The sequence below is a fragment of the Corvus moneduloides genome, chromosome 18 (assembly GCF_009650955.1).
Source record: "Corvus moneduloides isolate bCorMon1 chromosome 18, bCorMon1.pri, whole genome shotgun sequence".
NCBI lineage: Eukaryota > Metazoa > Chordata > Aves > Passeriformes > Corvidae > Corvus > Corvus moneduloides.
In genome coordinates, this window is record NC_045493.1 from 11,306,580 (window position 1) to 11,319,108 (window position 12,529).

At 39.9% G+C, this 12,529-nt stretch overlaps 1 protein-coding gene across 2 annotated transcripts; it reads left to right on the forward strand.

Moving 5' to 3' along the window:
* The first annotated feature begins 97 nt into the window (after nucleotides 1-97).
* Nucleotides 98-11,712, forward strand: ZCCHC8 (zinc finger CCHC-type containing 8). 2 transcript variants are annotated; one of them, XM_032128068.1, is made up of 14 exons: nucleotides 98-291; nucleotides 1,164-1,206; nucleotides 1,852-1,926; nucleotides 2,433-2,538; nucleotides 3,211-3,285; nucleotides 3,599-3,702; nucleotides 4,998-5,063; nucleotides 6,076-6,136; nucleotides 6,250-6,392; nucleotides 7,121-7,263; nucleotides 7,978-8,090; nucleotides 8,815-8,898; nucleotides 9,366-9,480; nucleotides 10,211-11,712. In XM_032128068.1, the coding sequence occupies exons 1-14, from the start codon at nucleotides 129-131 to the stop codon at nucleotides 11,011-11,013; spliced, it is 2,094 nt and encodes a 697-aa protein (XP_031983959.1). In that variant the 5' UTR covers nucleotides 98-128; the 3' UTR covers nucleotides 11,014-11,712. The 2 variants fall into 2 exon arrangements, with proteins under 2 accessions (XP_031983959.1, XP_031983960.1); XM_032128069.1 differs by lacking the exons at nucleotides 98-291; nucleotides 1,164-1,206; nucleotides 1,852-1,926; ... (1 more) ...; nucleotides 3,599-3,702; nucleotides 4,998-5,063 and having other exon boundaries at nucleotides 3,257-3,285.
* The last annotated feature ends 817 nt before the right edge of the window (nucleotides 11,713-12,529 follow it).

The window sequence follows — 12,529 nt, forward strand, 5'->3', positions numbered from 1 at the left end:
CGCCCAGGCACCAGCCGCTGGGTGGCTCGCCGCCCCGATGCACGTTGGGAGCTGTAGTCCGCGGCGAGCGTCGTCCCGCGCTTCCCGCCGCCCTTTGCCCCCGCCCCGCCCTTCCTGCGGCGGCCAAGATGGCGGCGGAGGTGGACTTCGGGGACCGCGAGCTCTTCGGGCAGCTGGAGGGCGAGCCCGGGCCGCCCTCGCCGCCCGCCCTGGAAGAGCCGGACCCGCTGCTGCAGCTCTACGAGCGGCTGCGCGACCGTGACGAGACGGTGCAGCGGCTGCGGGCGGAGAATATCCTGGCGGTAGAGGCAGGGCCCGCGCCGGGGCGGGGGAAGGCGGGCGCGCCGCTGCCGCCGGTTCCCTTCCGGGCCAGCCCGTCCCGGCCCTCCCGGGGGGCTCCGGCTCCTGCCCGGGGCTCTGTGGGAAAGAACCCTTGGTCTCCGCCGGAGCCCGGGCGCGTTCCGAAGGGGGAGAGTACTGAGCTGGGTGGGGAGGGGGAGCCGAGTCTGGTGCTCCCAGGCTTCCTTAGAGCGCTTTTCCATAGAAACTTTTATTCTCCGAGCGGCCGGGCGCGTGCCAGCCCCACCTCAGGAGGCGGCTCCGTCCTGGGATGCGGAGATGGCTATTGGAACGGCTCTCTGAAACTGAATTGCTGCGTTCTTGCCTTTCCAGGGAAAACAAACGCCTGTGCGTTCACTTTGACAATCCATTTTAACGCAGCTACAAATAATTTCAAATTGTTGAATTGGGACAGGTTCCCTGGAGGGTTTTTAGGTTTGCTGCTGCAGCAGAATGGAATCTGAAATGTGTTATAGTTTATTTCCCATTTACAAGTACGTGTGTACTACTGTTACCTTTCTTTTGTTGATGGTCGTATATATTTTTAAAATAAAATATTATAAATCTGTTAATACAACTATTGCATGTAGTGCATGGCACTATCTGGATTGTCACAGCTAGTCCTCTTTTTCATTTGTTTGTTTTCATTTTATTGTGTTTCTTCAGCAACAGGTGGATTTGTAAATAATCCCCTGTGCAGTGAAAGGGAGGAGCTGAAGCTCTGTTTGTTGTTCTGTGAAATTCTTGCTCGGTGTTTTCTTGTTTGCTTTGGGTGTGGGTTTGTGTCTTCCAAAGGAAATCGTATTCCTTAACAATAAGTTAACATCAGGAACTTAAAAGGAAGCTGAGAATTCTGACTCGTCCTAGGTATGTTCATGTTGACTTAAAACACTGTATGATTTATATAGAGAGAATATATTTATTTATATGTGTATATATAGAGTTTATCTAAGATAAAAGCTGGCTGAGGTAACAATCTGCCACATCTTGTTTCAATGTCCTAATCCCTGCTCAGGTGTTGGGCTTCTAAAATGCCATTCCAGTTCCTGAAAAGTCTTTTGGAATTGAATAGCAGGAACTTGGTTGGTATTGCTGTAACTCTGTTTGTGTGAATCTGTTTTATGAAACTCACCTGGTCTTCAGGGAAGCAGTTTTAACGTAAAGTTCAGCAGTGAGGGAAAATTACACTCAAATGTGTGAATAAATCTTAGTTAGAAGATTGTATAAATTTACTGAAGTTAGAAGAGCAGGAAGAGAATTCTGTTCATGCAGAATTAAGTATTTCTGCAGTGTGGGGGTGTTTTGTTCTCCTTCCACCTCACACCAACCAACCTGCTTTGCTCAAGAGGATAGTTTCTGTTTAAGGAAATAGGATAGGAACTTCTTAAAAGGACAGATTTTGTATTGACCAAACCTTCCTCTCTGTGAGGTCCAGACTCAGCTATCAGCTGTGTGATAAAACTGGTGGGGAATATTTACTATACCCATTGTCTGTGTTCTGTGCTGTTCTAGTGGAATCTCAGTGGAAAACCCCAAAGTTGATGGACCTCTGTTGCAGATTTTATTTATGAACAATGTCATTACTAAGTAAGTATTTTCAGGTAAAAACAATCCTGACAGGAAACAGAGGCTTTTTTGTTTCTTTGGAAATAACAGTGTTGTGCCCAAAGGGTGGATATAGATTTTATTCAGTAACATAAACTACTGAAGCTTGAAGGGGAGAAAGGATAATGGGCAGTATGACAGGAGTTCTGTTGCTTTCATTAGCAATATCTGGTTTTATCACAAAATGAAGGGTGACTTCCAGGAGCTTGGAGTGGGTCTGAAGACCAGTTTGAATTTCAGGAATATTGTGGGTAAAATATAAGAAATTAATCTTTCCCTGCCTTGGAGTTGATTTTTTCCCACACTCAGGTGCTCTCTAATATCAGATTGCATTTGTGTTGGTGGGGGTTGAGAGTGGGACAAAAAACAATTGGATTTTCCCCTTTTCTAAGTTATTTAGTAAATGTTAAATGCTTAAGAAAAGAGACATCTGCCCTTTGTTTCAGCCATGCTCATACTTCATCTCTCTGTACTTTGTTCCATCCCAGGCGGTATCATCAAGAAATTGAAGATTTTATTTGTAGTTTAGTTCAAAAATATGAAGAGCAGAAGAGAAGTGAACAAGAAAAATCACACTTGAATGCTAAGCCACAGGTACTTTAAAGCTCAAACTGTCACGAGATGCTTCTTCTCCTCCATCTCTGTAATGGGAATATCGAAGTACTGCACTGTTAAATGTAACAAAAATCAAATCAAGTAGTTGTCAAACAGATGTATGTCCACTTGTTCCAAAAAATAGAGCCCAGGGCAAAGAAAAGATCCTTTCTGCCCATGAAAATGCTTCTTGAAAATTGTCCCTAGTGAAATTTCAGTGAAAGAAAATTAATAAGTTGGTTTAAATAATTAAGAGAGCTTAATGCATCCTCTTCTTCATTTGGCCCAACTTTGAGTATATGTAAGAAAACAGCTGAACAACAGAACCTAAAAATTTACACTTTCTCCTCCTAGTTTAGAATTTTGATTCTTACTCAACCTTCACTTTTGAGTAAAAGGGTGGAATAGCACATTTCTCTCCATCTTTCCCTTAGCTTTTTTGGTGAGAATGAAAATGTTACTATGCAGTGTATTTCTCATCAAAGAAACCATTAGAAAGGGGCTGTGTCATGCTTTGGGCTGTGGAAGGCTTCATGACTAATGTGGACATCTCCATCCTACTGTTGGTAAAAGGACAGAAGCTGATCCCCACATTCTCATGCCTTTTACATCACTAATTCAGGAGCTCCATTGATTTAAATTAATTATTTTTATTTTTGCTTTCCCTGTCAGCCCTCCAGTGTTGTTCTGGAAGAGGACTGTAAAGGAGCCAGCTCGAGTTCTAAAAAAGTGAAAGAAGCTTTTAGTGTAAGTTTTTGACTGTGCTCTTCCATGGTAGGTCTGACTCTTCATTCTCCACATTCAGTGTACACTGCCATTAAAATAAGATCTGTTAACTGCTGTTACACTGATAAATGAAATTTAAATTCAGCATGTTTTGGCTACATCAGTGCAAAAAAAATCTTACATGTACAGGTGTGGGCTTGTATTAATTGTAAATTCTTAGAGAATGGGGAAAAAAACCTGGAAGTATTTCAAGCAGTGTAAATTTATAGAAATGCTACCAATCTCACCTAAATACTGACACATTTCTGACAATTCTCTGACTTTTTTTCTGCAGGTTGTAGGAAGTGTTCTGTATTTTACCAATTTTTGTCTCGATAAACTGGGACAGCCTATTTTAAATGAGAATCCACAGCTGACAGAAGGATGGGAAATACCTAAGTATCCTGTTTGCTAAAACACGTTTCTTTTTCCGTTTGTCAAATCCAAAGTATTCCAGTGGGTAAATTGAACTCAAATTCTCTTCAGTGGACTGTGTGTTTCTGTCAAAACCATATTAATCATTAGAGATGGGATGCTTTAATGAGTCATTAATGACTTTTTTACTCAAAACAAATAAGTATTTTGATATAATTGACTTGCTGATTGCTATCCTGAGGGTGTGTGCCTTATCCCCATAAATACATCTTGTGAATTTAGGAACTTCCTGGGCCAGTCCCTAACCAGGTTTGGAATGACAGCTCGTTGCTGATTGAATAAGTGTTCTCCCTCTGTAAAATCCACTCTCTGGGAGAAGAAAAGGGTAAACTCAAACATGCTGTAAAATGCTTTTTTCCAAATGTGGGAGCCAGAGGGAAAGTCTTTTATTAAAATTTAATTATGGAATGCTCTTAAACATGCATCCATTTTAAAGTTGCTTCTTTACTGTTTATTAAAGCCAATGTTTGAAAAGTAGAATTTAGGGAAATGCTGAAAAAAGTTGGAAAATGTTGAAATGTTTTTTAATATTGAAGTCTTCCATGATAAAAGAAATTGGACAGGACATTTCTCAAGTAACATCATCTCCCCAGTTTTCCAGTATTGCTTCTGTCCTGGAAAGACTCAGGACAAGAACCCGTTTCAGAGTTCATTTCTGCAATATCCAGTTCTTTAGCTTGTAATCAAGGTCATGTCATACACTAAAAATGTCATACATTAAAAAATTACTTGTATCTGAACATAAATTGCAAATTTACAATCTCCCAACCTCTGGATGAAGGAGGTAGATGCCTAATGGGAATTTCTCCTAAAATGCCAAGTTAAGTGTGGCTGAACTGATTCTGAGTGAAATGGTTCATCAGGCACTGGCTTCTAAATGACCCAGGTACTGCTCTCAGTGACCCTGTTGTTTTGAAACTCTATCAAAATGTGGTTTAGTAAGATTGCATTGCTGTGAAGCATTTCAGAATTATTAATGGAAATTTCTGCCTGTAAACAAGAGGGTTGTAGTTTTAGCAAGTGCTGATAAAGCATTGGGTAGAAATTTAGGAGGAAACATCATAAGCTCATCTTAGCAAATAGTTTATAGTAGATATCATTTTGTAGTTTATACTCTGGATTTCATATCAAGGACCCATTTGTAACTTAATGCAGATGAGTCAGTGTTCTACTCAAAGCACTGTTAAGTTTTCATTGATATTTTAAACAAAATTGAAATTTTGCTTCATCCAGTAGCAGTTCCTTATTGAAATCTAAAGATATCAGCAAGTTTTCAGCCAGATTCTCTCCCTAGATGGACAAGAAATACAAGTAAAACCCAAAAGGTTTGTATTATTCCTAAATATAAAGTTTTGAGCTGAAAAGTTCAGATGCACTCTGTGATTATTGCCCAATTGATAAACCCTTGGACATACTTTAAATTAAATAAACCAGAGCTGAGCTTTGCAGTCAGTGGGTCTGTTCTTTTATTGACTTTCTTTAGGAAGGGCCCAAAGTCAGTGTGTGAAAAGTTTCTGAATTTTTATACTTCATTCTTCTGTTTCTTGTCTTTTTAGTGATTGGTTTGTCATCCTTGGCACTGGTGTTGTGTCATGGTTACTGTTTTGTAGAACAGCTCCTGTCTGACTTACTTGATAGATTTTTAAGACAGACTGATCTGAGAGTTGATCAGTGTAGTTTTTGGGTGTCGTTTTTATGGGAGGTCAGAAGTGAAGGGAATTCAGTTTCCAGCTGGAGTTACCTTGGACACACGTTCTTGTGCCACACTTTTGTCTCCACTTCTGGTTCCCGTCCTAATTCAGTAAAAATGAATGTTCAGAAAATAAGTTTTCCTCTGAAATCTTGGTTTTTTCACCCCAGTAATATTGCAAATGTTTCCTGCCACGGTGTGAATTTACAAGGAAGATTTAAGTTGAAGCCAGCTGCAGTTCCATTCCGGGTTTTCAGTGCAGTTTCACAAAATTCATTCCTTGAAACTGTGGGCCAGGAGTTTCCAAAGGAATGGTCCTGCTCTGCTGTTTGTTTCTACTGGTGACTGATTCCCAGTATTGTGAAAAGGACTAGACCTCTGATGATACCATTTCCTATTTCCCTCTGCCCTTTCCTCATTTCCCATGTTTTTCTTAGCACTGTGAAATCAGCAGTACTCTGTTCCTCTATTTAAGGACTGACAAAAGTTTAAGAGAAGCGGAAGACAGCACATGACATCAGCAGTGAATGATTTTGTTTTTGTCTTTCTCAAGTCTAAACCTTAAAATCTTTCAAGAATGAAAATAATTAAATGTATTTAACACTGTAAAGTTGTTTTCAGGTTTAATTTGTGCATTTTTCAAGCAGGCCCAAACCTCATTGTTTCAATTGTGGTTCTGAAGACCATCAAATGAAAGACTGTCCAAAGGTAAAGTCACCAGTATTCCAAAGACTGCTGCTCTCCAAGCTTTATGTTGGGTGAAGGAGTGCATAAATTGTAAGTTGTCCAACTCTAAACTTCCCAATTGTATTATCTTTAAGCCACGAAATGCAGCTCGTATAAATGAGAAGAGAAAGGAGTTTTTGGAAGCTTGTGGTGATTCGAGCAATCAGAATTTTCAGCAGCGTTACCATGCAGAAGAAGTAGAAGAGAGGTTTGGAAAATTTAAGCCAGGAGTAATTAGGTATCTCTTTTCTTTCCATTTGCTGTTGCACTGCTTTTCTGGAATACCTCTTCTACCTTTGGAGTGCCAGATGTTAATTGCCAGAGTTTATTAAGTCCACCTGTTGCTCTTAATTATGAGTGTATTATGTTCGAATTTGCTAAATAGAATTTTATTTAATAAATTGCAGAGATACTTTTCAAATGAAAATTCACTGCTAGCTGAATAGTCCTACTCTTTCCCTAATGCAGGGAGATAAGTATTACTCTTTGACATCTCAAATTGCAGATTTATGATGTTCCTACTAAAAATATATTCAAAAGTCTGCAAATTTTGAGCTTTGAGTGTCTTTTCCTCTCTATTCAAAACATTTAAAGAAATCACAGTATTGTGTGGCAGTCTCCAAAAAAATCACTAGTAAATTCAGTGTCAAGTTCCACCTTTCCTGTTGATAGCTACAGTCAAGGCCATGAGTCAGAAGTAGCAGGTCAAGTAGGTTATTCTTGGTGTAGAATTAAATCTAATAAAGGGTTTAAGCATATCAGAAAGGCAAAAAGTTGTATTTCATATCAGAGCTGGTTTTGATCTAGAGTTGTTATATCTGGGATTCAAATGCAACACAGTTTGAGCTAAAACTCAGCTGTTTTACCTTGACAGCTGAAAACTCCACAGAATGTTCACAACGTTTTGTCACCAGTTAGGGATTTTTCTGGATGACATTTTGTTTTCTGTTTGTTTTCTCGACTTAGTGAGGTCCTTCAGGATGCCCTCGGTGTGACAGACAAGAGCCTGCCGCCGTTCATTTACCGCATGCGGCAGCTGGGGTACCCCCCGGGCTGGCTCAAGGAGGCTGAAATGGAGCACTCAGGACTGGCTCTGTATGATGGGAAAGGTGAGGAATATGGGGCTGCAATGCAGTTTTAGTATGAGGCTGTGGACTGGCTGCACCCTCTTCAGGAGACAAAAAAGTAACTGGTTTGTAAACCTTCATCTTCCTCGTGGAAGAGTTGCAGAGAATGTTGCGTATCAAGTCTTTTATTCCTGTAAAAATACACCTTTTTATCAGCTATGGTGTAACAATGAAACAAATTCCATAATGATTGGATTACAAAGATGGAGACTGTCAGTGGGGTTTCACTGTTAAAACCTGGAGTTGGGTGAAACTGCAAGACTTGCAAATCTCTTTTTGTCCAATTTCCTCTCCCTTTTCCTCTTAACGTTTTATGAAAGAAGCCGTAATATTCTGTAACTTACTCTTATACAGGAACAAAACCACCAGCAAGCAAACAACACATTTCTTGAAACCCAACTTAAGTAATTTACCAGCTTTTTGCTAATGACCAACATTTATGCTGCATCTCAGAACAGTCCTGATGACAAATTCTGAGGGTGGTAATGGTACCTGAAGAGCAGTTGTGTAGAAATATCCAGCTGGTTTCTGGGGAGGCTTCATGCCTGTATCTGATGGATTTGGTCACTCTTACTGCCTCTGTGGATTTCAAAACCTTGTATCAATACTTAGATTCCAAACCCCTGTTCTTAAATCCTGTGGATGTTTTCAGTGGTGTTCTTAATTAACATCAATAACAATTATATTCCATTATAGGTGATGTTGAAGAAGATGAGGGCTCTCCTCAACCCAAACGTATCACTTACGATGTGTCAAAGTTGGTAAATTATCCAGGCTTTAATATATCCACTCCCAGTGGGATCCCAGATGTGAGTAGCTGTTTTCTGTCTTCTAAACCACATGCTGAATGACAGTAATTGCTTTTAGCAAAGAGTTAAATGTTTTGTATTCTGCATCTGGCAATTTCCTTTCAACAGTCTCTTCTTTTTACGCCCTTGGTTTGAGGCTGGGGGTTGTAATTAACGTGACATCCATCTGACTGATACTTGTTATAGTTCTTGTGCTAGAGTCTGACAGTGCTGCTGTGGGGATTATTTCCATGAGACCAACAGGACAGTTTGCTGTTTTTTAAACACGAAACCTCATGCATGAATGGCTGTTTTTTCCATACGTGTAAATTTTCTGAATGTTCTTGGACTGTGAAAATCCCTGTGGGTGTTTCCATAAATATAATTTTGATCACAAAAAATGACATCAGCTCAGTCAGTGAGCAACTTCTGCAAAGCTTTGTAACAACTAGAATTAAACAAGTCAGAAGGCCCACATCTTGCGTGCCCGCTTAAGCACAGAGCACACAGGAAATGGGGGTGCTGCGCTTTTATCTTCAAAAGCATTTTAACCTGCTGTCAGTGAATTCCATCACTGATCTTAATGCCTGTGCATTAAAAAGAAGCACTTGTGCATTTACACCTTTACATTTGCCCATTTAGTGGCCTCCAAATGTGTTTATTCATTCAGTGTTATTAACCAAAGTTCTGTTATTAACCAACCATATGCAACATTATTTCTCTTTTTTTTTTCTTTTTGCTGTAGGAATGGCAGATGTTTGGTTCCATCCCCATGCAACCATCTCAACAGAAGGATGTTTTTGCTCACTACCTTTCTAATTACCAGGAGGTGAATATATCTCCTTGTTATTAAAAAAACCAATGTTGTCTTTTAGTGTAGGTCATGATGATCTCTTGCTTGTATCTTCTTTCTGCACAAGGCGACAGACTTTTTATTGACACTAATGGGGGTGAAATACTGATCTGGCTTCTGTTTTAACAGAAGATGGCTTTGTGTTTAAAATGAATTCCATTATTTCACTTAATGTTAGCAGATCCCAGTTGTGCAATGATTTATATTGGGAAAAAAGTTTGCTTTGAATTTACACAACCTAGAAGTTCCAGAATCCCCTAATAAGTGAGAAGCTTGTTAGGTTGCCATAGCCATGGCATCCCTCAAACATCAATGTCTATTTACATACTGAGTCCCCAAATAATTGTATAGTTACAAAATTGCCTTAATTCTTAAAGCTGGAAATGTTAGCCTGTACACTATAATACTAATTCTTTTTTGTTTTGTGGATATTTTCTCTCCAGCCAAGTCCAAAATCCAGCAACAAAAGGGCTGCGCCTCAGTCAAAGTCTCATCACTCCAAACGACCAAGAGACGACAATTCAGAGACAGCAGCAGCTGACATGGACCTGGACTCTGGTATCGTCATTCTGCATTTTTTTTCCCTAGGTTCAACTTTTATTTTCAAAATAACTTGCTCTGAATTGAAATGTGAGAGTTAAAAGGAGAAGCCAGTGTGTTAGTAGTCATTTTGGTGGTATTTAATGTCAGAGCTGACAGAGGCCAGCAGTGTCCTACTGCAGTGGCATTTGGTGTGATTGTCACAGTGGTTTTCATATCTTCCAGTAGCAAACAGGAAGTTTCAGGTGTGCTCAGAGCAATTGCAATGTTATGTTAAAAATTCTGATGTCTTTACTTCAGGAGCATCCTAAAGAAACTTCTGTTGAGAAGACCCCCAAATCCCTAAGTCTTTGGATGAAATAACATAAATTTGCAAGCTTACAGCTTCTTAAAAATGGCAAACTCAGAGGAGGAGGATTCAGTGTTTTTTACATGTTAGAATAGCTGGAGAAACTTCTGGCTTTCCTTTTGAAGTCCGTTATGAGGAATCCTTCATTGTGTCTCAATGTGAAATGAGTTTCTTCTTAATACCTTCAAGAGTAATTTTTTTTCCTTGTATGGCTGGCAGAGTCAAAATCCCAAAAAACAGTTTTGGTGGATATGAAAACCTTCGTAAAGTTTGTTCTGTCTCAGCTGAAAACCAAGGATGAGAAGACATAAATCTGGTAGTTAATCAGAGCATTGGCACTCTGAATCTTGTCCTGGTCAGATTTCAGGTTATAAAAGGTGTCTTTTCATCTCTTTCTAGATCTGGAAGGGGCACAGAGATCTCAAACTCCCAACAGTTTTCAGTTCCAACCTCCGCTGCCACCTGGGTCTCCATCGATGTCCACTCCTCCGCCTGTGCCACGAGGAACACCCCCACTCACACCTCCTCAGCCTTCCACACCCACCCACTCTCCCCTCCCTAGGACTACTCCACCACCAAACCCTTCCAGTGATAGTCCTCTGCCCAAAATAGTGGACTCAGTCATGGATGAGGATACTCTGACATTGGAAGAGCTGGAGGAGCAGCAGAGGTTAATCTGGGCAGCGCTGGAGCAGGCAGAGAGCACAAACAGTGACTCTGATATTCCTGCTGACACACCTTTAACTGGGAATTCCCTTACCTCATCGCCAGCCAGGAATGAAGCAGATCTTGTTGCAGAAGTCAGGTCACCTGAGAAAGTGATCTCAGTGGAAACAGAGTTTTCTGACATCAGTGAGCAGATCCCAGAAAACGAATGTTCTATAACCAGTCCAAATCTAGAGGACAGTTTGCTTGACTTAAAGGAAAATCCTGATAATGCAGTTTCTGAAGACCTGCTGGATGATACCCTGCCTGCTCCCAACCCTGAGGTTAATGAGGAGGAAAACACAGGTGGTAATAAAGTGCCCACAAGCACTGGATCATCTGTGAAAAAATCTGGACTTGTTCCTGACATGAGCAAGTTTGCTGCAGGCATCACACCATTTGAATTTGAAAACATGGCAGAATCAACTGGGGTTTATCTACGGATAAGAAGCCTGTTAAAAAATTCCCCAAGAAACCAGCAAAAGAAAAAGACTTAAATCTTAACTGGTCTTTTGTTTTCTTATGTCCAAATCCCTTCTGTTTCCCCCCCAGTTTTACAAACTCAGATAACCTCCTTCATCTTACAGGAAAGAGAAAATCTTGACAAATGCAGGTCTGCCCTGTTCTTCCTTAGTATCGAAGTCAGTGCAGGTTTGATCTTGTCCAGGAGTAGCGACGCAGTCAGAAAATGTAGAATTTTCTCAAATTGCATGCTTCCACTAAGGAATAACAGGACTGATGATTTGTTAAGAGCATTTTATTTGCCAATACTCGAGACTCTAAAATGCAGAGTTTGTGGTTTGGTGTTCTTTATTTTGGCTAAGATTTTTATTGTCCTTGAGTTTCAGGTGGATTGGTGATTTTTTTTAATATCTGTCCTTTGTACAATAATCTACACTTTATACATTTTGCTAATTATCCTGTAGATAAGTTTAATATATTCGGAATGTTTTTAAAAAGGTCTGATGTTAGATTTCCCACATGAAAGTCTTGGCAATTGGAGGAAAATAATTGGGGATTACAGTGCTATTTTCACCATTTCAAGTATTTTTATAAATTATTTATGTGGGTCTGTTTTAATTGCCACTGTATCTTTTGTAGCATCGTCCTTCATGTAAACTTGCTGTACATACATGTTCGTGGTTGTCTACAGAGGTTTAATAAATGAGCTTTTAGCTAAAGAGTTTTTAATTGGAGTCCTGAAGCAGCAAAATGCTGGTTTTTGAAAATCGGCTGCTGAAGAAAATTGGGAAAACAAGGTGAGCAAAATGAGGATGAATATAGTTAAATATTTTAGGAAGGGCCACAACTGTTGGCTTCAGGTTTTCTTAATCAAGAAACTGTTAAAATTCTTGCCATATCATTCAGTTTTCATAATCTGAAGAGCTGCCCTCTTCTGAATGCTTAGAAATGTTACAATCCTGCTGATTGATTGTTCCAACACCTTTTTCTCCTTGTCTCGGGAGGGACCTGTGGCTGAAGTGACTGTACATTGTTCAGTTGCCAAGAGAGGGAGCACTAGGTTGATGTAATGTATTCCTTGGAGCTGGTAAAGCATTTGTCCTTCCATAAATGCAGGAAAAGTCTCCCCAGCCAAGTGTAATGCATAGTAAACCAAAGCATTTTCAAATATATAACAAAAAACTTGTGAGGGGGAATGTCGGTAAGATAATGTTAGAGAGCAAACTTAATTCTTTAAAATTCTCAGCTTTGCAGTTTGTGCATATTGCCCAAAGATCTTTAAAATACACGATACTAGCACACTCTGCATTTGAATTTCTACGAGGACCCCAGGCCTTTTGCAGTTTAAACCTTTATTTACTTCTCTTTCTTTTTTTCTTCCTAAACTTTACAGGAAGGCAAAACCAAAGCACATTCATATGTGAATTCTGAGAGGCTGAAAGATCTTTTTGCAGCATTTACCAGTTCAGTTTATTTGGTTGCATTTGGAAAGCAAGTCAAGGTAAATGTTCATCATATGTTCTAAAAGGAATGGCTTTTTTCTTCTTAGTT

What these genes read in the sequence shown, in the direction of transcription:
- ZCCHC8 (XM_032128068.1), top strand. Translation starts at nt 129, where the DNA reads ATGGCGGCGGAGGTGGACTTCGGGGACCGCGAGCTCTTCGGGCAGCTG. An exon ending in GAAGGATGGGAAATACCTAA is followed by an intron (nt 3,703 to 4,997) that starts GTATCCTGTTTG and finishes TGAAATCTAAAG; the next exon opens with ATATCAGCAAGTTTTCAGCC. An exon ending in TGACATGGACCTGGACTCTG is followed by an intron (nt 9,481 to 10,210) that starts GTATCGTCATTC and finishes ATCTCTTTCTAG; the next exon opens with ATCTGGAAGGGGCACAGAGA.